The 24,546-nt window shown below is 35.0% G+C and overlaps 1 protein-coding gene across 1 annotated transcript in view; it reads left to right on the forward strand.

Annotated features, from left to right (window-relative positions):
• TENM1 (teneurin transmembrane protein 1) overlaps positions 1-24,546 on the forward strand; it is an 893,298-nt gene that overhangs the window by 534,202 nt on the left and 334,550 nt on the right. Inside the window, exon 7 of the mRNA XM_062183627.1 lies at positions 10,670-10,908. Within this exon, the coding sequence (XP_062039611.1) occupies positions 10,670-10,908 (239 nt within the window). The remainder of the gene's footprint in view (positions 1-10,669; positions 10,909-24,546) is intronic.

The following is a 24,546-nucleotide window of genomic DNA, read 5'->3' on the forward strand; positions in this document are numbered from 1 at the left end:
GGGCTTTAACCCACCATGCCACAGCACCGGCCCCTGTGTGTAGTACTTCCTTAAAAATCATTTGTAAGGATGGACAAGTGGGGACAAATTCTTGCAATTTCTCTTTGTTATGGAAGGTATTTATTTTACTTTCATCTATAAACGAGGGCCTTGCTGGTTATGGTATTTTGGGTTGACAGTTTCTATCTTTAAGGACTTGGAATATATCTCTACATTCTCCCTTAGCCTGTTCAGTTTCTTATGAGAAATCAACTGGCAGTCTAATTAGAGATCCTCTGAAGGTGTTTCTGCCCATTTTCTCTAGAGTTTCTCTCATGCACATTTTTGAATCATTTCTTTGTTTTACTGTAGACAATTTAACTACAATGTGTTGTGGTGAAGGTATTTTCTGATCATGTCCATTAGGAGTTCTGTGTATTTCCTGTACTTAGATGTCCCTTTCTTTCTCTAAATTAGGGAAGGTTTTACCATTATTTCACTGAAAAGTCCTTTTAATCCATTCTATCTTTCCATACCTTCAGGAATTCCTAAGACATATATGTTTGGTTGTTTGATAGTATCCCATAAATCTCAAACACTATTTTCAGGTTTTCTTTCTTTATGTATTTGAAAGGCAGTGTTTACAGAGAGAGAGAGAGAGAATTAATCTCCCATCTGCTGGTTCACTTCCCAAATGACCAAAAAGGCCAGATCTGGGCCAGTCCAAAGTCAGGAGCCAGGAGCTTCTTCCAGTTCTCCCACATAGGTGCAGGAGCCCAAGGACTTGGGCTACCTTCCACTGCTTTCACAGGCACATTAGCAGGGAGCTGGTTCAGAAGTGGAGCAGCCAGACTCAAACTGGCACCCAAATGGGATGCTGACTTTGCAGGTGGCAGCTTTATCTGCTGTGCCACAACACCAGGACCCATTTTCAATTTTTCTAATTTTTTCTTCTTTTTATTGGTCTGACTTAGATATTTCCAATGATTTGTCTTCTTGCTCAGATATTCTTCTTTCTGCCTCACCAAATATGTTGTTAATGCTTTCCACTGTATTTTCTATTTGACATATTGAATTCTTAGTTTCTAATATTTCAGATTGATTTCCCTTCAATTTCTCTTTCAGCAAAATTTTTCATCTATGTTGTATATGGATTTCTTGAACTCATAAATTTGCTTCTGATTGTTTTTGAGTAATCTTATCATTATTTTGAATGCATTTTCAGTTATTTCATCAATCTCTTCAACTTCACATTATAATATTGAAGTGATGTTGTATTCTTTTTGTGGAGGCATGCTATCTTCCTTGTTGATGTTTCTTGTATTTCTGTACTTATTTTTAAGCATCTGTGGAAACACTTGTTGATTTTCTTGCCTGAGGCTTTTATATTTGAACTGTGCCTCTGTGGCTTAGTCAAATATCTGCTCCTTCAGTGGATATACAGAGGCATGTACTGGGTGGGGCCAGGGAGCTCTGATCAGTGCTTGAGGGCGGGGCAAGATTCCAGGGTGACACCCAAGTTGGACATGGTAGATCTCCTCTGTTATCTGCAGTGGGGAGAGTATGATCACATCTGCTGCTGTAATTACAGCCTCACCTCCTCTCTTCCAAGGTGATAAGTGCCCATGGTTAGCCCACAATGGCTACAACACTGCCTACGAACTTGCACAACCCACACAAAAGATCTGTGCAGTCCTCAGTGTGAGCATGAAGCCATCTGCAATGACTCACCTCAGGCAGTCAGGGAAATCTGAGCCTCTGAAGCCAGACACAGTGATTACACAGAGACCCAGCTGCACCCCATACCCTATCTTGCAGTCACAGAATTCCCACAGCTTAAGTGCATAAGGCTCCCATAGTCCCAGGGTGTAGGGGATCTATTCAGCCCCACATGCCTGCCCTATCCGCAGAGAATGCAGAGGCATTCCCAGAGTGGGGTGATGGGGACACCTCACAGTCCTAAGTGAGTGCCCAGCCCCTTGCCAACCCTCAAAGTCAGTGGGGAATGCTGATTTATTCCAATTATAAAATCCTCTAGTTGCACATGCAAGCTGCTGCCCCATCTACTTGCGTTAAGATGGCACTTTCTCGCTGCTGGTCCCTGGGCCCCCTTAGCAGAGATGGAAGAAAGAAATTTGCTCTTCCTTTATGGGGTTATATGGTTACCCTGACTCCCACTAGTGCTCTAGGCACACTCCATGTCAGTGTGATCTGCAAGGTTCTCCTTCAGGCAATATCAGCTGTGACCTATACTGCCATAGTCTGCTTTCAACTCGCTCAAAGAAGTTGATGTCTCATCCAGCCCCCAGCTGCAGGAGTCATGGGTGGTGTCCCTGTTTATTGGTGCATGTTTGTACTGTTCATACTGCTCCACAGCATCTGTCTTCTTTCTGTAGAATTTCCACTGCAAACTTCGCTCCAACTCTCCCCTGGGAATGCACTTCCTCTATTTTTCTTCTGTTCTCTGCCCCTGATCAAAATTGGCACATCTTTTCCCTATTTAGCCATCTTGGATCTATCCCAATGCATGGTTTTAAAAATACTTATTGAGAACCTGTTTGCTGGGCACCATTTTATTTTTTTCAAATTTTTAGAATTTCCAAATTTTTAATTAGTTTTTAACAAATTCACTATAGTTCATAGATGTAATTCTAACAATATAATGATCCTCTCTCCCTCTTTCTTTCATTTTTGATATAACATATTTTAAATTTATATTACTCTTAAAAGGCTTAATGATTCACCAGATAAGAAGTTTAACAAGTAAAAAGCAAGTTTAGTGGAAATATATGCAAGGGCTATAAACAATAATCTAATGGAAAAATCATTAGTGTACCATATACAGTAATTTTAAAGTAATCACAGATCATTAAAACTACAGTACTATAACATTGTTAACCATTGCTTTGACAAAGGTATAAAACAAAGTTTTACGAAACTATGTTTGTAGCAATACTGATAACCACAGGCATTTCTTTCTTCCTTTTGTGTTTTTAATTTTTTAAAAATATTTTAGCTCCCACATATAAGGGAGAAAGTGTGGTGTTTGTCTTTCTGTTTCTGGCTTGTTTCACTTAACCTGATCTCTGGTTGCATCTATTTTTATACAAATGATAGAAATTCATTCTTTTTTTAAGGGTAACTAATATTACATTATGTATTTATACCACATTTTCTTTATGCATTCATCTGATGATGGACACTTTGATTGATTCCATATTTTGGCTGTTGTGAACAGTGCTGCTATAAACATGGTGATACAGATATCTTTCTGATATGTGTTCAAGGCTTTTGGGTCTATACCCAGTAGTGGGATTGCTGGATCATATGGCAAGTCTATTTCTAGTTTTTTGTTTTTTTTTTTTTGCTTGTTTTTTTAAAGAAATCTTCATACTGTTTTCCCACAGTGGCTGCACTAATTTACTTTCCCAGCAATAACATATAACTGTTCCCCTTTCTCCACATCTTTGCCAGCATTTATTACTCTGTCTTTTGGATTTTAGCCATTCTGACAGGGGTGAGGTGATATCTCATAGTCCTTTTGATTTGCATTTCCCTGATGGCTGGTGACAGCATTTTTTCACATATTTGTTAGCCATTTGTATTTCTTCTTTTGAGAACCATCTATTGAGGTCCTTTACCCATTCCTTAACTGGATTGGTTGGTGTTTTTTGTTGTTGTTGTTTTTTTTTTTTTTTTGCTGTTGAGTTTTTTAATCTGCTGATATATTTGGGATATTAATGCTTTATCAGATAGGTTGCTTACAAATATTTTTCCCATTCTGATGGATGTCTCTTCATCCTATGCTTTGCAGAAGCTTCTGAATTTGGTATAATCCAATTTATTTAGTTTTGCTTTTGTTGCCTATGCTTTTGGTGTGTGATCTAAGATTTTGATTCCTATAGCAATTTCTTAGAGTATTTCCCCTACATTTTCTTCTAGCATAGTTTCACATCTTAAATTTAAGTCTCTGATACATCTTGAGTTGGTTTTTGTATATGGTGAGATGTATGGATCTAATTTCATTCTTCTACATATATATATGTATATATATATATATTATATATATCCAGTTATGACAGTACCATTTATTGAAGAGATTACCCTTATTCCAATGTGTGGTCTGAGCACTTTAGACAAAAATCAGCTGGCTGGATATATGTGGATTAATCTCTGGGCTCTCTCTTTTGTTTCATTGATCGATGTGCCAGTTTTTATGCCAGTTCCATGCTGTTTTAATTACTATTAGGAAACATTTTATTTTATTTTTTATTATTTTTGAGAGGCCCATTTTAGATGCTGTGTATACAGCAATAAACAAGACAGATGTTCGTACTTTCATATACTGTGTGTTCTAGTAATTAACAAAACTGAAGTTGATTCCAAACACTAACTCTTACAAATTGTGTGACTTTAGGAGATATTTTTAGTCTTAGTACCTGAGTCTCAACCTCCTCACCTATGACATGCAGATAATATCACCTACCTTATACAATAACTGAAGATTAAGTGATGAAAAATCAGAAAACCCTTTAGTAGAGCATCTATTGCATGCCAGGCACTCTATTAATGTGCTCTCTGATATTTTCTTCACTGAGTCTTCACAGCAATCCTATAAGGCAGATGACAATATCTACATTTCATAAGTAAATGGTCACTGCCATTACCATTAATTACAAGGATTATTTTGATGTTATTATTTTATTAACAGTAACTATTTTATTGCCAAAATTTCTAATGAAAATATTTGAAAAGTAGATCAACTATTTTCTTATTTTTAATCATGTGAAAATAAGATGAAAGCTTATAGTTGTTGTTTTACATTCAATAAGCTAAAAGATATTTACTCACTTGTTAAACATTTTAGAGTGCCCAAATTTCATTCATTCTGCATAGCAAATCAAGAGCCTATTGAAAGAAACAAGGACATCATCTGAATCAATATAAGTTCATTTGAGTATGTATGAAGTGACAAATATCTAGAAATTAAGACTTGTTTCTTTGCCTCAGGAATATGTAATGCCATTGACAAAGTAGGTCAGATATTCCTTCTGAATGAAAGAGAAGAGGGGATGATAGTCACAAAAAGATTTTTTAATGTAGATCCCCCACTAGCTCTTAACTACTTCATTTGTAAAATTATAGGTATACCAATATGGTCCAAAGATTTCCATTGAGAATAGATTATTGAACTGGGATTTAAGCCTAGGAAATTAAGGCTTAGATAGGTATACTGGAACTAAAAAAATCTTAAAAATTATGAACAAAATGGATAGAGCATGCATGTCTTACAAACAGTTGGTATACAAAGTTTAGAGAGGACATTCAAACAGAAGTGTAGGAAAGAATCCTAGAACAAATACAATCAAATCTTCCTTTATGTGTAGCTTAGTAGAACAATAGTTTGTTACCCCCAGGATGTTGTCCAAGATGATAATGCCATTAGACTCAAGAAGAGTTTAAATACTCTTTCTAGGAACATTTATCCTAAATGCATACCGGGAAAAGGTTTTTAAAGGAAAACTAGAGATGTAGAGGTTGATATTTTTGGACAGTAACCACATTTTTTCCACAAAACAACATTAAGTATTCATGTCAGAGAAGAAATGGGGCTGACTCAGCAAGATGTTTCTTTCATTATCTTGTAAGTTTTGGAGGCACAAGAATAAATATCTATGAATAGACATTGTTCCAGAGGTGATGTACAAATATTCAATGAGCACAAGAAAAGATGTTCAGCATCACATAGCATAAAAATGCAAATCAAAGCCTCAATAACACGTCACACCACTTTGTATGACTACTGTCAAAAAACTGGAAAATAACATGTGTTGGCAAGGATGCAGAAATATTAGAACTCTTATTCATTGTTGATGTGAATGTAAATTAGTACAACCATTACCGAAAACAATTATGAAAGTCTTTCGAAAAAGTAAAAATAGAACTACTATGTAACTCAGTAATCCTACTTCTGGATATTTCTTCAAAATGATTGAAAGCAGATCTGAAAGATATGTTTGCAAAGCCATGTTTATAGCAACACTATTCACAATACCAAGAGGGGGAAGCAATCCAGGTATCCATCAGTGGATAAATAGATGTGATACACACACATACACACACACTGGAATATTATTCAGCCTTAAAAAGTAAAGAAATATTGTTACATGCTACAACATATGATTCTACTGTATATGAAGTATGTGAAATAGGAAAAATCATAGAACCAAAGAGTAGAATGGAAGTTGCTGGTGAAGAGAAAAAGGAGGTATTCTTGCCATGTAAATTGGCATTATGAGCTTATAGGTGTCTTCTTTTTGTTTTAGTCAACCACAGCTTCTACTGGAAGCAAGTTGAATTCTTCCCTTTGGGTGTAAAAATGAGCAGATTCTTATAACTGAAAGAATACAGATTTAGGTATGTGTCTCATATAGAATGTTTATAATATATAAAGGAAAAATCATTGGTTATTTATGTATCTTTTATTAGAAAGATGTAGATCTGTCAATTTCCTATAGCATTTTAAGTGCCATATTAAATCACATTATTTAATTCTAACAGAAATGCCCAGAATTTTGTTGTATGAAGGATTTTAAAAGATAGAATACCTTTCCCCACCTTTTATAGCTGATTTTAAAGTCCTTACAGGAATATTTATTATATTCCCATTTACCACCTCTGGGTCTCATCAGTCTTGAACATTTTTTTTTTCAATTTCCTTATATCCCCATTTCCTTTGCAATATCTTGCTTTTCCTTTTTAAATTTGAGCTTGAATATTAAAACAGATGCAAAGAAGAGTACTACTTACACATAAACTCTTGAACTGCATTTTTATCATTTTCTATGTGGAAAAAACCCAATTGTACAAAATTGATAGCAACATTTTAGTACATCCTCACGTCCCCAGGGAAAAGCAATGTGCTTAGCCAGATGATCTGATTTTATGAGCACATAGCTGGAGACTAGCACAGTGCATTTGTCTTTATGCTTCTACTTTTTTTCAGGGACTATGAAAACACATTGAGCCACTAGTTTCACTTTCAACATTGGACTGCAAAGCCCATGAAAATACACAGCATTTGCATTGCTGTTTTTCATGATGCACATCAAAATATAGATCACTTTCATCACAGAATCTTAATCTGAGCTTGCTAATAAGAGAATAAGAACCTTAGTATAGGAATCCATTTTATTATCTACCCGCACTGAGGACTGTGATTTTGATTCCACTCAAATATGAATTAGCTTAAATGTTTCTCTGCTGTGACTGTTGAATTTATTCATTATGCTGTAATATTTCACTTATGAAACTGCATTTGGAAACCCTTTGGTGTACATCAGAATGAAATTACAGTGCTCAGGGATATTGATTATTGCTTGTAATTGCCATCATAATAGCCAACAATTTACTATCTTTCCTTGTCTTTCTTTTACCTCTTAATGATATACCAAACCGAATCAATATTCAACATATTGGACCACTTACATTGTCTCAGAAATCCAATTGTTCTCCTTCATAATTATGTGAAGGATTGAAGATTTCATCTCCACACTTTGAATAAAAGCCCCATACTGCTGAGTTTCTCCTTTATCCCATAGGAATACGTCAGGGTGTTGCTATATAGGATCAGTTTTACAGAAGTGGCATTTTGTTACTTCCAAAATAACCACAGGGCAGGGGTGAGGCAATTCGGAGGCTACCCCACTATGCAGCCTGTAAAGCACTATCCTTCTTGCTCACTAGTAAATTAGATGGCCAAAGGGGAAAACACAGGCTGGGAGAACTAAGTAAACATTAAAGAAGAAATCCACCTCTTTATGACACAAAAGAGATTATTTCAAAGCCTTAAAGAGAAAGCATAATCAAAAGGTAAGAGCACAATGGTACGAGTCACTCATTCAATAAAATGCATTTATTCTTACTACTAGTTATATACTGTCCTTTCATTCAGGTGATAAATTAGGTGCCTTTAGAGGCAACAATAACTCTTTTAGGTTCTCATCAACTAAAGGGTAGCTTCTTTATAATGCTCACCCATTTATCCTAAATAGTTTAGACACTTTTTAAGGCTTACGGTAAGAACAGATTACACCCAGAAGAATACAGTATTGTGTGGTACTGTTTGAACAGACAGTATTTGTTGAACCTGGGTCTGTTAACCCAGGTTATTAGAGCCCAGTGCTAATCCAGTGAAGAGTGTGTGTGGCAAGTATCATGAGACAGGGGAAATACACTGTTTTGGAAGTCCTATATACCAATTTTATCCATACCATTAACTTGCTATGTTCTAAGTCACTTTCATTCCCTGGACTTCAGTCATGCTAATTGCAAAATGAGGGAATTTATATAGTAGATGGTTTCTGAAGGTCCCTTCTAACTGATTCTATGGCATTCATTTTAACATTGTCATCAGTCCCAGAGTGAACAGGGTACTAGTGCAGCTCAATTCAACAACATCCACTAGAAAACTCAAAGAAGAAGCACAAAATATGCTTCTTCTATGCCTTAGCAGACATGGATTCAAAATCTTAATGAATGTGTCTACTAACTGCATAACCCTAGTATAGTGTACTACAGTGTATTGGTTAAGAGAGTTTGAAATTCAGTTTCATTGATTACCAGCTGTGGAACCCTGGACAGGTTACTTAGACTTTCTGTGCTTTGTGTTCCTCATCCCTGAAATGAAGATACTGATTGTAGACAGGTCATCGTGAAGACTAAATTATATAATATTTTGTGAAGTATTTAGAAGAATGTCTAGTAGAAGGAAGCACCAAAATGTTACTTCTTATCAATATTATGGTAATTACTATTATTGTCAGTTTCTCCTTTTAAGTCTCTTTAGGTCTCAGTTCAGTCATCTTTGAGATTAGAATAATAGTATCAATGTCACAGACATATGAATATCAAAATAATGCATATAAACTTATTTATTTGGTGTGTGACCCTTATAGGTGATCAATAAATCATGTCTGTCTAAGTAGAACCAACTATTCCTGTGGTTAGTGTTGTTCAGTAAACTTTTTCCAGTCCTATGACTCACCAGTCTTTTTAATTTTAGTTATGAAATTTATATAGATTCAAAGCAGAAAAGTTCAGAAAGTACTTCTACCATCCAAAGATAGTATAAGTTCTGATTTTTTCAGTGAAGGTAAATATTTTTTCTTTAGAAAATTATATTCTATTGCTCATACTCTTTGGAAGCCTGCCTTTTTAAACTTAGCAACATCTGTAAACATTTTTTCTAGTGAATAGATATTCATTTGCAACACAATGTATAATGATTGTATGGTGTTATGTGTTTGTAAGATAATTTACCTAGTAAAATACCAATTGTTGAGCATTTGAGTGTTTTGTTTTTGCTATTAATTAAAATGACACTGTTATAAATGACTTCTTTTGTATACTGTCAAATACATCATTTCCTGAGAACAAATTTCTATAAGTATAATTATTGTGTCAAAGAAAGCCTTGTGAATCTGCACTCTCCTCAGCAACCCAGCACTTTAAAAAAGATGATGGATATTTTTCATTAAGTGGAATGTGGAGTTTGTTGTTTTCCTTAAATACATATATTTTTGTCATTTAAGTATGAATCTAAAAGTCAGTCTTAATGAGGTTGGGCCTTGTGATGTAGGGATTCCATGGGACTCTTGCATGCCATGTTAGAGCACCAGTTCAAGACCTGGCTACTCTGCTACCAAATCTAACTTCCTGCTAATGCACCTGGGAAAAGTAGCAGAAGATTGTTCAAGTGCTTGGGCCCATGCTACCCATGTGGGAGACCTGAATGGAGTTCCAGGATCCTCTCTTCAGCTCTGGCTGTCACAGCCATTTGGGGAAGTGAACCAACAGATGGAATATCTCTATGTGTCTCCCCTTCTCCCTTTGCCTTTCAAATAAATAAAATAAATACAACTTTTAAAAGGGATGTTAATGGTTTATATATTTAACTGTGTGTTACATGTACAAGGTGATGTTGACCTTTTTGCCCAGTGGAGTGATATTGTGTTATGCATTAAAAACAGTACTAGAATGTGCTTTGTTGAACAGTGCATTTTGCTGCTATATAGCACACCAGAGAAGTTAATATCAAGGACTTTGGAGCTCGGATTAACTGAGTTCTAATTTTGACTCTCATTCACTTGCTAGGTGAATTTGGGTAAGCTGCTTAACCTCTTTAAGTCTCCATTTCCTTAAGTAAACAATGATAATAATAATATAGCCTATTTCATGTAAGTGAAGACTAAGTGAAATAATCAGTGTTTAGCACAACACATAGTATTCAGCACTCAATAAGTGTAGTCTGTGCACAAAAATTATACTTTCATTTATTTATGTTTGCAACAGCATCCATGTGAATACGTCACTGCTGTTTATGAAAGGCCTATATTATAACAGTCACGATCAGTCAATAATCATCCTGTACTAATGTAAACATGACAGCAGCATGACTATTCAGACGCAGTTCTACAAATGGCAAAATGAACGCATGATGAGACAAAATGAAGAATAGTGGTTGTTGTCTATGGTGATGAAAACAGGGATCTACTTAGCAAAGACAGAAGGGGACTTCCTGGATAATAGCAATGTCCTACACCGCAATTGTTTGAAATTAGTGGACTTTATGGTTTTATACTAAATAGCTTTGGTTTTTATAGCCCAAACTTCTGTTTCCTTTTTGCAGGCATTTCCTGTTCAAACATGGATCTGGTTCCTCTGCCATCTTCAGTGCAGCCAGTCAGAACTACCCTCTGACATCCAATACCGTGTACTCACCCCCTCCCAGGCCACTTCCTCGAAGCACCTTTTCCCGGCCTGCCTTTACCTTTAACAAACCTTATAGGTGCTGCAATTGGAAGTGCACAGCCTTGAGCGCCACTGCAATCACAGTGACTTTGGCCTTGTTACTAGCCTATGTGATTGGTAAGCCCTTTTTTCCATGCCTCAGTTTTCTTCTTAATCAAAGTCTTGTTTTACTGGTGATGGGGTTAGAAATTTCTCTCTTTGGACCAAGGCTTAGTATTATAAATAACAATCGGATTTCTAATTAGTGTTTTTTTTTTCACTTCCTAACCTTAAATACTGCTGAGAAGACTATAGAATGCTCTTTGAGAAGAAATATTTATACTACTAACATAGTTGTATTGATTGCAATTACTGTAGTTAACCATTTTCCCTTCAATTAAAAGGTGGTTATGGTTTTCTCATTAGAAGTCGTAAGTACCGATCTACAATAGCTTCTTAAATTATATTTAAACAATAATGCTGCTATTGAGTTTTCAGGTAGAAACTTCATTAAAACAATAGTTACTTGGAAGCTATCAGAAAATCTGGTGCATAATTTCTTCCTCAGAATTTAGACTTTTTTACACTAGCACCAAAAAAAATACCTTCTTATTTTCACTAGGTGAATTGACTCAAAATTGTGTGATTACCATGTTTGGAAGGTAAAGCAGAAAACAGTCATAAGGCACTCCTTCCACTTTTAAGACAAATGTTGTTGTTCTTCAATCACCCTGATTAAAGTCGCCCTCACTTGATAGCAAATTGTATTGATTTTTCTGGATGGCATTTTCTTTTGACTGAATATTAATTTCCTTGCTTGAGTGGTTCCGCAGTCTAAAATGTAAATTAACTCAAGGAACATGTATTTTGTGGCAGCACTATTCCTAGAATGAATAGAATATCAAGGTAGGAAAAATAAATCTATCCAGTTATGTCACTAGAAATTTCTTTTCAGGTTTAATCTAGTTTCATAATTGATGGGGAATTTACCTACCAAGATGCAGTGAATGATTCTGGAAGGTAGATAAAAATGGATTTAGATATTTTTATAATTGTAAATGAAGTATGTTTCACTGATTCTTATTTATCCAAAATGTTAACAATAAGAAAATTCACATAACTAGTTCATGTAGGAATCACAGAACAGAGGGTGATCAGTACATCCACAGAGTTATTCTGTATGGAAATCACTGATGATGTCAACAATATAGGCGCATAGCCTGTGCTGATGTTCACAACTTTGTTTTTATATTTCCATCACAACATGAGAATAATTTTTGAATGATGCTTCTGTCACACATGGATATTAATACCATACTGCATCAAAAAATGTCATTTATCTCAAGCATTTCAGGATAAACCAACATGTGTATTTACTTGTTTTCCTTGTACTAACTTGTAATGAGAAATACTCCTAAAGAAATGGAGGTGGATATGAGAAAGCACTACAACTTGAAGATGATTTTTATATGAAAGCATTCAAAAAAAGGAGTAATTTAAGATGTTTAAATATACTAGAGGCCCTATGAAATGTTCTTGTTCAACTAGGAGATGTATTCTTGTCTTAGGGCAATTTTCTATTAACTTTCACTCTATAGAACAATAATGTTTTAGATAAAAGAACTTAACCCTGGTATAAACAAATCTAAAATCATGGCAAAGTCTTTATTACTAGATTTATATTGTGTTGAAAACTAAGATTCTATTTATTTTTTTAGACTCATTTTGATGGAAAATTTGGTATCAAAAAGTTTTATTATATATTCTGTGATTTGTTTAATCAGATTATTTATTCATTTCATAAATGAAAGTACAACATTTCAGTAATTTCCTTTTTTTAACTTTTATTTAATGAATATAAATTTCCAAAGTACAGCTTATGGATTACAATGGCTTTCCCCCCCATAACTTCCCTCCCACCTGCAACCCTCCCCTTTCCCACTCCCTCTCCCCTTCCATTCACATCAAGATTCATTTTCAATTCTCTTTATATACAGAAGATCAGTTTAGTATATATTAAGTAAGTAAAGATTTCAACAGTTTGCACCCACATAGAAACACACAAGGACTGTCTCCTTTATAGGGTAAACAATGACATATCAATTTGGCATGCCAGTAGGCAATATACTGCAATAGTTGTAAGCAAGGTTTTTCATATCTCTAACATGTTTTAGGTATATTACCTTGGGCAAATTATTTAATCTTTTCAGGTCCCCATTTTCTCATATGTAAAATGGGTTTCCAAAGTAATGTAAAATGTAATGTAGTGTTTATAAATAGTGTTGTGAGAATTAAAAGAGTTACTAAAACTAAAGCACTAGGATTCATGTCTAAAATATGGTAAGTAACCTACAAATGTTGAGTTTTAACAATATTATTCATTATTAAAATTCCTAAGTTGTTGGAACTATCTATTTTGTTGATGGCTGAATCACTGCCTCAAGAACAGTGGCACATATCAGTCATGTCAGTAAAAGTTTGTCTAAAATATGGATTATGTTAACCACTTTACTTGTACTAGCTCATTTAAATCTCACCATACTGAAGGGTAGGTAACAGTATTGTATATTTTATTTATTATATATTTATTTTATAAATGAAGAAACTGAGGCAGCCAAAGTCATGAAGTCACACTGGGATCACATTAAGATTAAGATGTCACATCACTAAAAAGTGAAGATCTTGAGCTTGAGTGCTTGTCCTTGCTGCTCTTCTAGCATTGAAGTAAACTTTATAGCTCATTTACTTCTTCATCTACTAAATAAATCTACCAGGCAATTTTTTCTTATTAACTTCCACATTCAATTTAGATATACCAGGTCACCCACTGTAATGGTGAGGACAGCTAAGATGGCTTGACTGGTGAGAGATAGCTCTTGACATCATTTACTGTGAGATCTGCTTTTGGAATACAGAATCAGCTGGCTAAATGCTGACATAGTCGATTTGAATGGGTTCAAAATGAGATGTTTATTACAAATACTGCAACTTTGCTGTGGTTTTGTGGTGAACTGAACAATTATTTAACTTTGGACAAACCAGCAAACATCTCTTCCTCATTTTACTTCATCAGTGCCATACTTCTGAGGGTCTCAAGAGGATAGAGTAAGAATTCATAAATGGGCATTCAAATGACAGATGCCACATAAGAACTATAATATACAAAGTGATTTTAAATGGCTTTCTGTCACTGAAATGTATAAATATTATATTCAAAATATAAAACCATTTCACTCTCTACTTTTACTGAGTTGGTAAGATGCACCATTTTTTTTCAATTCCCCCTTTGCAATTGCTGTATAAACAAGTAAAATCTTTCACTGAAACTATTTACTGTTTCTGTTTCCTGTGCAAATTCCTTTCAGCTATTTCATTTTCCTCTATTATCCATTATACATAACCTTTTGATACTAATGGCTGTTTGCTGTGCTGCCCTCAATCCACTAGGGGAAATCACATCGATATCAACGGGACATCAATAGACATTCTGTGCATTATAGTTCTATAAGTGGTCATTGGAAAGCAGGAGAAATCCAACACATGAAAAGCCAGAGCTGAGTTCAGTTAACTGACCCCATCCTCACACCTACCCACTATGCCTTTTGTGTCAACAAGAAAATAATTCCTTTGAGTAAGTTTTAATATCATAAAATTTGGTAAAGAGAGGCATGGAAAGATACTGATTATATGAAGATATCACGGAATGGCTATTGTCATCACTTCCTCATAAATCTGTAATATTTTCCATCTGAGCCAAAAAATATGTCCTTAGGCATCATCCTCTCTGATGTTTTGGCATCAGTGATGTATCAGTGCCAGTCAGAATCACATTTGCTTGAATTTATAAATAAGCTATATGAAGTAGTAGTCAAGAAGACAGATGACCATATCTGAGGCATAAGAGAGGTGAGGTTAAGATACTTCATCAATGGTTGTGAAGGGCACAAACACAACTTCTGTGGCAATATTTGATGTTTTAAACAAGTTTTTCCACAGTCAGCAATTTGTTTAAGAGGGAAGAGAAACCCACAGGCAATAAAAACTCAGAGATATACATTATGGCTGGGGTCAAATGGGCTGTGATTTAAATTAGCTGGGGACTACGGGATTCTGGCTCTCAGACACAATATAAGCTAATGATATGGATGCTCCTTCTCCTCGGCCATGAAATTTGTAGCAATTCAGGTATGTTCAAATCCTGTAGGTGAAAGACTGTAAGCCCATAAATCTTTTCCATGACATACTCTGTGGCCCTCATATAGAAAGTTGACCAGACTTGGTATTAACAATACAGAATTGAGAAAGAAAGACTATTGAGCCCAGTTCTTTAATCCAAAGTTTAGGGATGTAACTATTCAAGAGCTCAAAGGACCTACTTCATGTTGCTGTCTGAACTAAAATTGAATAACATTGATTTTAGTGCTTTCTTCTGCCTCCTTTGTGCCAGCCCAAATTGCCCTGCTTTCTGGAGCTGTTATTATGGTGGAATAAGAAAGTGCTGAAAATGATAGAACCAGAGCAGTGGAATGTGTTCATTTTTGTCTTTTGATAAAGAAAGGGCAAATACTTTATATACAAGGGAAAAAATAAAATGCAGTGTGGCATGTTATGACTTTGGAAAATTCAGGAACTTTGATTTTTTAATGGAGAGAATAGAAATGGAGTTTTTTCATTAACTTTAAATATACAATGCCCTCACACAAAATGCTAAATGTAGGTAAATATGCTTACCAAAAACTATCTCTTTCACTTACTATCAACTTCACTATACCTCTGTACCTAGGTTTCCATATCTATAAAATGGAAATGTTAATAATATTTTCCTCAAAGGTTTTATTTATAATTAAATGAGTTAAAGCATGTAAAACACCTAGGACATTACTTAGCAGATCTAAATAAAGATTAATGATTATTATTAGTGGAACAGAATTGTTATGAAGCTTATTAATTTGAGCTGAGGTAAGCATAATGAGCATATAATTTATCCTAACATGAACTACTTTTGTTTCCCTTCTTTTCAAAGTCATCTAAAACAGTGTTTCAGAGCTTGAATATCTGTCTCACAAGGATCCTATAATGAGTTTGTTTCATTCTGCCTGGTATAAAATACCTGTCACTTTGCCTTTATTTTATTAATTTCCCTCTTTTGTAGTATCTTGACCCTTCAAATGGTTTTGTATTTTTATCTGAATGCAACATCTAGGTTGAAACACATTTTCATTAAAATGCATTTTAGCTCTAACATTCAAGAAATGACTCAGCATAAAATGCTAAAAAGCATTTTACATTGTCCTGTAGACAACTATCAATCATTTTGGTGCCATGCTTAATACTAATCATTGCTAGTTTATTCTTGTAGACTTAATAATGGTAGTAATGGCAGTTTCTGTGTTAGCCTTGACTTTGCCTGCTATCCATGAATCTACCAACTTTTGAACAATCTTAAGCAAGGTGTGGAAAATAGTGGTATAACTTTATTATATTTATAAATCTGCCACCTGAGCATTTATCAAAATCCTTCTTTTTAAAAGATTTATATATTCATTCTGTATCACCTTTTCATGTAATAGGTTCCATAAGTTTTATCCTCACCATGTTATGTGGTACTTTTACCTCTCATAAATAAAAAAATAAATCCCATCCAAATTAAACATATTAAAATGACAGGATGAACTCATGTGACATATAACTAGTTTTCAGAACTATAGTTCGCTCCTGTTGCTCAGAATGAAAGCATTTTGATGAAAGACAAATATTGTACTTTTTTTCCCCTTGAAACTCCACCATGTTCTGTATTTAAGACAAAGAGAGAGAAAATATCTTGGACAAGTGAATAGTAGGTACTAAACACTTATCTTAGATCAAGAGGTTATTTGAGACCATCTGAAATTTGAGAACTGTCTTAAAGGCAGTTCTACTAGTCACTCTACTATTTCTCATAGAACGTTTTCTTGCTTTAAATTTTGAATTTATATATGTATATGTGTGTATATATATACATATATGTGTGTATATATATATATATATATATCGAGAGAGAAACAGACAGACAGACAGACATGAACTAGCATCTACTGGGTCATGCTCCAAATGCCCGAAACGGATAAATCTGAGCCAAGCCAAAGCCAGGAGTTGGGAATTCAAGCCAAGTAGCCCGCATAGGTGACAGGACTCCAACTACTTGAGCCATCACTCCAGGGGTTTGCTTTGAAATGAAGCTGGAGTCTGGAGTCAGGGCTGGGAATCAAACACAGGCAATCCAACATGGGATACATTCGTTCTAACTGGAATCCTAACAGGTTGACCAAATGCCTACCCTTCATATAGTACTTTCTTAACTTATACAGGTACATTAAAATGAGACTTTGTGAAACAGATAAAGATATACTGGAAGTCTTAATAATAGGGTACTGAATAGCAGTTGAGTAATTTTGGTAGGTTGCATGCTTAAAAAATTTTAGACCATCAAGAATCAATCTTATAAATTCAGAAAAAACACTCAAGAAATCAATGACTTCAAAATAATAATTTGAATTCTAATGCATAAGGAAGAAATTTTGCTCATGTTTAATAGTTTTCCCCAAATATATATATATTTAATTTCCCCACTCAAATTTATATATATTTATAATGCATGTATAGATGTGTGAATATATTTAGACCCACATTGCATAAGTCATTAAGCTATACTTACTCTGAAGTGAATAAGAATAAACTAAATTAGAACAATGGCTTTTAAACAGATGGCAGGTTAACCCATTTAAACTTCAAATATCTGACTGAATTTCCATATACAACAGCTAGAATGGGAAGGGCCGGTATCACCAACAGAATGTCTGATTCTTCACAATCAACACTAGATCATGGTATCTTACAGAGTGGGGACATACCTGTTTGAGAATCAATGATAGTCCCTTCATAGAGAAGTTAAAAGCATAATACAGTTTGGTAATTGCAAGTATATTGGAATAACTGAGGAAACATGTTTTGTTTCAATTGTTTATTGAAGAGACAAGAAAATGGCAGGAGCCAATCATGAAAGACATTTTTTTAAAGATTTATTTATTTGAAAGGTAGTATTGAGAGAGAGAGAGAGAGAGAGAGAGAGAGAGAGAGAGAGAGGTCTTCCATCTGCTGCTTCACTCCCCATATGGCCACAATGGCCAGGGCTGGGCCAGACCAAAGCCAGGAGCCAGGAGCTTCTTCCAGGTCTCCTATGGGTGAATCAGGGGCCCAAGCACTTGGATTATCCTCTACTGCTTTTCCCAGGTTATTAGCAAGGAGCTGGAACAGAAGTGGAGCAGCTGGGACATTAACTGACACCCATATGGGATGCCAGCATTGCAAGCAATGGCTTTACCCACTGTACCACAATGCCAGCCCTACATGAAAGACATTTTCAGCCATAATTAAGGATCTTGAAATTTATTACAAGAACAAATGTGGGTTTATTATCATTTTTCATTATGACAAGAGAATTATTTGCTAAGATTTGTATTTAGAATAATCACCTTAATAGAAGTATTAAAATTTGACAGGCAGGATGATGGGGACTGTAAGATTGAAGTCATAAAGACAAATGAGAATACAATGATAATATTACAAGTGAGTGAGAACATAAACTTCTAGGAATGGAGAAGTAGGAAATGGAATTGAGAAGTATGGCAGGAGAGAGAAGAGTTGTTGTCTGGCTTAGGGACTGGTAGGATGATAGTATTGTTAACGAAGATAGAGGATGGAAAGAAGAGATACAACAGAAATACAAATGATTATAAGAGACTATTATGACTTGTATACCAATAAATTAGAAAACTTGAAAGAAATGAATTCCTAGACACATAAGAACCTACTAACACTGAATTATGAATAAATAGAAAACCTTAAACAACCAATAACAAGTAAGGAGATTGAATCAGTACTTTAAAAAAATCCGCCATCAAACAAAAGCCCAGGGCTTGATGGCTTAATTGCTGAATTCTATCAAACATTTAAAGCAGAGGTAATACCAGTCCTTCTCAAACTCCTCCAAAAAATTTGGAGAAGGGAATACTTCCAAAATCATTTTACAAGGACAGCATCGCCCTGATGTCAAAGTCAAATAAAGACAACACAGAAAAAGAATACTATATACCAATATCTTATAACATAGATGCAGATTTCTGCAACAAAGTACTTGCAAGATAATTTAGCATCACATTAAAAAGATAATTCACCATGATCAAGTGGAATTTTCACTTGGACACAAGAATGATTTTTACCTACATAAATCAATAAATGTGATGTTAACAGAATGAGCAAAAACCATATGATCATTTTGGTAGATGAAGTAAAAACATTTGACAAAACTCAATATTACTTCATGATAAAAACTCTCAGCAAATCACATATATAAGGAACAAACATCAACATAACAAGGCCATATATAACAAAGACACATCTAACTGCATACTCAATAGGGAAACACTTAAGGTTTCTAAGATCCAGGCAGGGATAGCCACTTTCACGACTTCTAGTCAACATAGTACTAGAAGTTCTAGCAAGAGCAATTAGGTGAGAGAAAGAAATAGGCATCCAAACTGAAAAAGTTGGAAAAAGTTAAGTTAAACTGTACCCGTTTGTAAATGACATGATTTCATGCAATAATCTCTACTTATTCCTGTGGAGTATGTCCCCAAGACCCCAAGTGGGTGCCTGTAAACATAGATATATACTTATCTGTGATAAAGTTTAATTTATCAGTTAGGCACACAGTATGAAATTAATAATAACTAATATTAAAATAGTATGATCCCTCTCTTTATCTTACTCTGTCCCTCTCAAAATATCCTAATTTTTCATTTTCCACAGTAATATTTTTGGGCCACAGTTGACCACAGGTAATGGAAGCTACAGAAAATGAAACCACAGATAAAGGAGGACTACTGTGAGAAAAACCTAGACTCTGTCACAAAAACTATTAGAACTAAAAATCAATGTTGCAGGATACATTCAGCACACAAATTATCAGTAGTGTTTCTTCTTGTAACAGTAAACTATCTGAAAGAAATCAAGAAAAGAAAACTTATTTACAATAGCTGCAAAAAGTACTTAGGAATAAATTTAACCAAGAAGTAAAAAAAAAAAAAAAAAAAAAAACTCTGTAAATTATAAAACTTAGATGAAAAAAATGAAAAATGCACAAATGTTCATACCACCCAAAGTGATCTAAGATTCAATGTAATCCTTATCAAATTATCAATGAAATTCTTAACAGATAGAAAAAGTAATCCTAAAATTTGTATGTAACCACAAAAGACCACAAATATCCAAAGCAATCCTTAGCAGAAATAATGCAGCCGAAGGCATCATACAAACTGCTTCCAAAATATACTACAAAACAATGTAATAATAACATAGAAACAGACACAAAACAATGGAACAGAATGGAGAGCCCAGAAGTAAACCATGCATTTATAGCTAACTGATTTTCAGCAAATGGTATAAGGACAATCTCTTAAATAAATGCTGTTGGTTATTCCAGATGCAGAAGAATGTAATCTGGCCATTATCTCACACCATATACAAAAATCCACTAAAAATTGATGAAAGAATTAGATGTAAGGCCAAAAACTATGAAGCTACTAGTGCAAAATATGCAATAAAAAACCCCATGACTTTGGTCTTAGCAATGATTTTTTATATGACCCTAGAAGCAGACAACAAATGCAAAAGTAGACAAATGAATTTTCTTTGAACTAAAAAGCTTCTGAGCAGCAAACAGAACAATCAACAAAGTGAGAGACAACCTATAGAATGGGAGAAAATATTTGAAAAGTATATATCTGATTAGGGGTAAAAATCCAAAATATAGGACCAGCACTGTAGCATAGTAGGCTAAGCCTCAGCCTGTGGCACCAGCATCCCATATGGGTGCTGGTTCATATCCTGGTTACTCCTCTTCTGATCCAGTGCTCTGTTATGGCCTAGGAAAGCAGTAAAAGATGGCCCAAGTGGTTGGGTCCCTGCACCTGTGTGGGAGACCCAGAAGAAGCTCCTGGTTCCTGCTTCAGACAGGCCCAGCTCTAGCTGTTGTGGCCATTTGGGGAGTGAACCAACAGATGGAAGACCTTTCTGTCTCTCTTACTCTCTCTCGCTCTCGCTCTCTCTCGCTCTCTATCTCTATCTCTATGTAACTCTGCCTCTCAAATAAATAAATGAAATCTTAAAAAATAAAAAAACATATATATGGAATTCAAGGAACTCTATAGAAAGAAAACATGATTTAAAACTAGGCAAAGAGTATGCATAGACTTTACTCAAAAGAAGCTGTATAGAGATACAAGGAATATGAAAAAATTCTCAACATTGCTAATCATTTGGGAACTACAAGTTAAAACTACAGTGAGATATTACCTCATACCTGTTAGAACTGTATTATCAAAGAAATAAAATAAAAGATTACAAGTGTTGGTAAGGATATTGAGAAAAGGGAACCCTTGCAAACTGTTGGTAGTAATGTAAATTATTACAACTGTTATGGAAAACAGTATGGAGGTCCCAGAAAAAACTAAACATAAAACCACCATATGATACAGCTATTCCACTTCTTTGTATGTATCCAAAGGAAATGAAATCACTATGTGAAAGAGAAACATGAATTTCCAATTTTATTGCAACATTATTCACAATAATCAAGATATGGAATCAACCTAAGTGTCCATCAAGAGATGAATAAAGAAAATGTTGTATGGATATACAATAGAATATTATTCAACCATAAAGAAGAATGAAATAGACATTTATAATATGGATAAACCTGGAGAAACTTGATCATGGTGATAAAGCTTGCCTCACCTAGTTCCATAGGTACTTGAAAGACCAAATGACTTTGGAATCTAGTTGAACATTTTTTTTTTGAAGTGAAAATTCTTATGTCAGTGGAAAAATTTGGTAAATGCTGTACAAACTTTTTTTTTTAAAGATTTATGTATTTATTTGAAAGTCAGAGTTACACAGGGAGAGGAGAGGCAGAAAGAGATTAAGAGATTTTAAGATTTCATTTATTATTTGAGAGGCAGAGTTAGAGAGAGAGAGAGAGAGAGAGAGAGAGGTCTTCCATCTGTTGGTTCACTCCCCAACTGGCCACAACGGCCAGACCTGCGCTGATCCAAAGCCAGGAGCCAAAAGCTTCTTCTGGGTCTCCCACACCGGGGCAGGGGCCCAAGGACTTGGGCCATCTTCTACTGCTTTCCCAGGCCATAGCAGAAAGCTAGATCGGAAGTGGAGCAGCCGGGTCTCGAACCAGCGCCCATATGGATTGCCAATGCTTCAGGCCAGGGCATTAACCCACTGTGCCACAGCGCCGGCCCCAATACTGTACATATTACTCCAGGCTATAAAGCACATGCTCAAATATTATCATGTAAGATGTTGCAGAGATGGCACTGGTTAAGATTTACTAACATAGAAGGCTGTGGGAGTCTATAAAGCCAGCTGGCACAGATAGATTCTTTCTTGTCATGCCTAAAACACAGCCTGCTCCAAAGACTGAACAAAACTCAAACAAACCATTAGAAATTTTGGGTTCTCTTTCTGTCTGCTGTATGTTTTTAATTTGGTTTCTCTGACCAAATCCTACCCTTGGATGAGTTAGCATATATCCCTTCTTGCTAATGGGCAACAGTATAGTCTTTTAAATCAGTGAAATAATAAGTGTAGAACCCATCAACAAAGAAAGTAAAAGCTATATTTAAAAGATAAGACATTCCATAGGCAATCACAATTAAATATACTTTAAAAATGATAAAATTAAGGCTAAGGAGTCTAGGGATCAGGCTATCTTTTGGTCTAAAGGAATCATAATTCATTATTAGCATACATAGCAAACTGAAGAATATAGTCCTATTTTTATAGGCAATTATAATGCATGTGTCTTTTGTGATTTTGGTAGGTAGGAAAGAAATATAAATATTTAGATTTTTTTACTGACTATCTCAGTAGCATTTCTGCTAATGAGGCCAAGGTCATGGGCTTAGTTACTGTTCAACCTGTTAGCTCTGTTCTGTTTCATTACCAAAATCCAATCTTCCTTTCTGTTCCATCTCCCAAATCAACAACCTGGTTTCTGCTTTCTACCTGCTAACAAAACCTGAATTCAAAAGTTAGTCTGATGAATGAGATATGTTTTGCATGGTACACATAAAATTTGTTAAATGCTATCAATCAATTTAAAAACTTATGAGATTTTATATAAAATTTATAATTTACATAAAATTTCTGGTTTCTTTGAAAAGATTTTACATCCTCAGCCCTTCATTCACCCATTTGCCACACATTTATTTAACTCCTCCCATGTATCAGACATTATTATAGACTTTCTTGTGGCAAGAATAGAGCTAGTAGAGTGTGCTTCCTAAAGATCCATGAAGTCTTCAGTCCATCTGAATACCCACCCTACCCTCTACATTCTTCTTTATTTCTTGCCTTCCTTCTAGGTAGACTTTTAAGCATGCACCTATGTAATAAGATAATTCACACTGAAGTAAAAGTGTCTGTGACAAATCTAAATGCATTATGTTTCCCTTAGGTTACTATGGACTATATGAAATATCGTCTCATTTTATTAATAAATTATTTTTATTTTTTGAAGATTTATTTATTTATTTGAAAGGCAGAGTTACACAGAGAGAGGAGAGGCAGAGAGAGAGAGAGGTCTTCCATCCGATGGTTCACTCCCCGATTGGCCGCAATTGCCAGCGCTGTGTCGATCCAAAGCCAGGAGCCAGGAGCTTCTTCCTGGTCTCCCATGTGGGTGCAGGGGCCCAAGGGCTTGGGCCACCTTCTACTGCTTTCAGAGAACTGGATCAGAAGTGGAGCAGCTAGGTCTCGAACTGGCACCCATATAGGATGCTGCCGCTTCAAGCCAGGGCGTAAACTCGCAGAGCCACAGTGCCAGCCCCTAATAAATTATTTTTTAAAAACAATGGTAATTGGTTTTTAATGGTAATGGCTTATATGTTGAATAACAGCAAGAATAACTTAACACTATGATGCTGAGAAAAAGTTATTTCTAGGTTTGTAATTTAACTCATGTAAATCATTATATGGACAGTCAGAGTCTCACTCAAATTATATATTTTTATTTCTAATTTACATGGGAGAGTGAATTGAGAAAACAAGAATTTAGAAACTTTAAGTAGCTTGGCCCATATCACAAAGCTAGTAAGTGGAAGAGCCATTACTTTTCAGGTCAGTCTGACTCAAAGAGAGCCTATGACCTCACTTACTATATCAAACAGCATCTGTTATATGTGGTTTTATTGCATATTTTGTAAATGTCCTTTTCTATTATGAAATATTTTCTAGACCTTTTTTTATTTTTTCCCAATTAATTTTTTAAACTTTTATTTAATGAATATAAATTTCCAAAGTACAGCTTATGGATTACAATGGCTTCCCCCCAATAACTTCCCTCCCACCCGCAACCCTCCCCTTTCCCGCTCCCTCTCCCCTTCCATTCACATCAAGATTCATTTTCAATTCTCTTTATATACAGAAGATCAGTTTAGTATATATTAAGTAAAGATTTCAATAGTTTGCACCCACATAGAAACACAAAGTGAAAAATACTGTTGTAGTGCTAGTTATAACATTAAATCACAATGTAGAGCACATTAAGGACAGAGATCCTACATGATATTTAAAAAAAAAACTGATTAATTTTCTATGCGATGTCCAATTTAAAACCAAGTTTTTTTTTTCATTTTCAATTATCTTTATATACTGAAGATCGATTCA

This window comes from Lepus europaeus, chromosome X, assembly GCF_033115175.1.
Source record: "Lepus europaeus isolate LE1 chromosome X, mLepTim1.pri, whole genome shotgun sequence".
Taxonomy (NCBI): domain Eukaryota; kingdom Metazoa; phylum Chordata; class Mammalia; order Lagomorpha; family Leporidae; genus Lepus; species Lepus europaeus.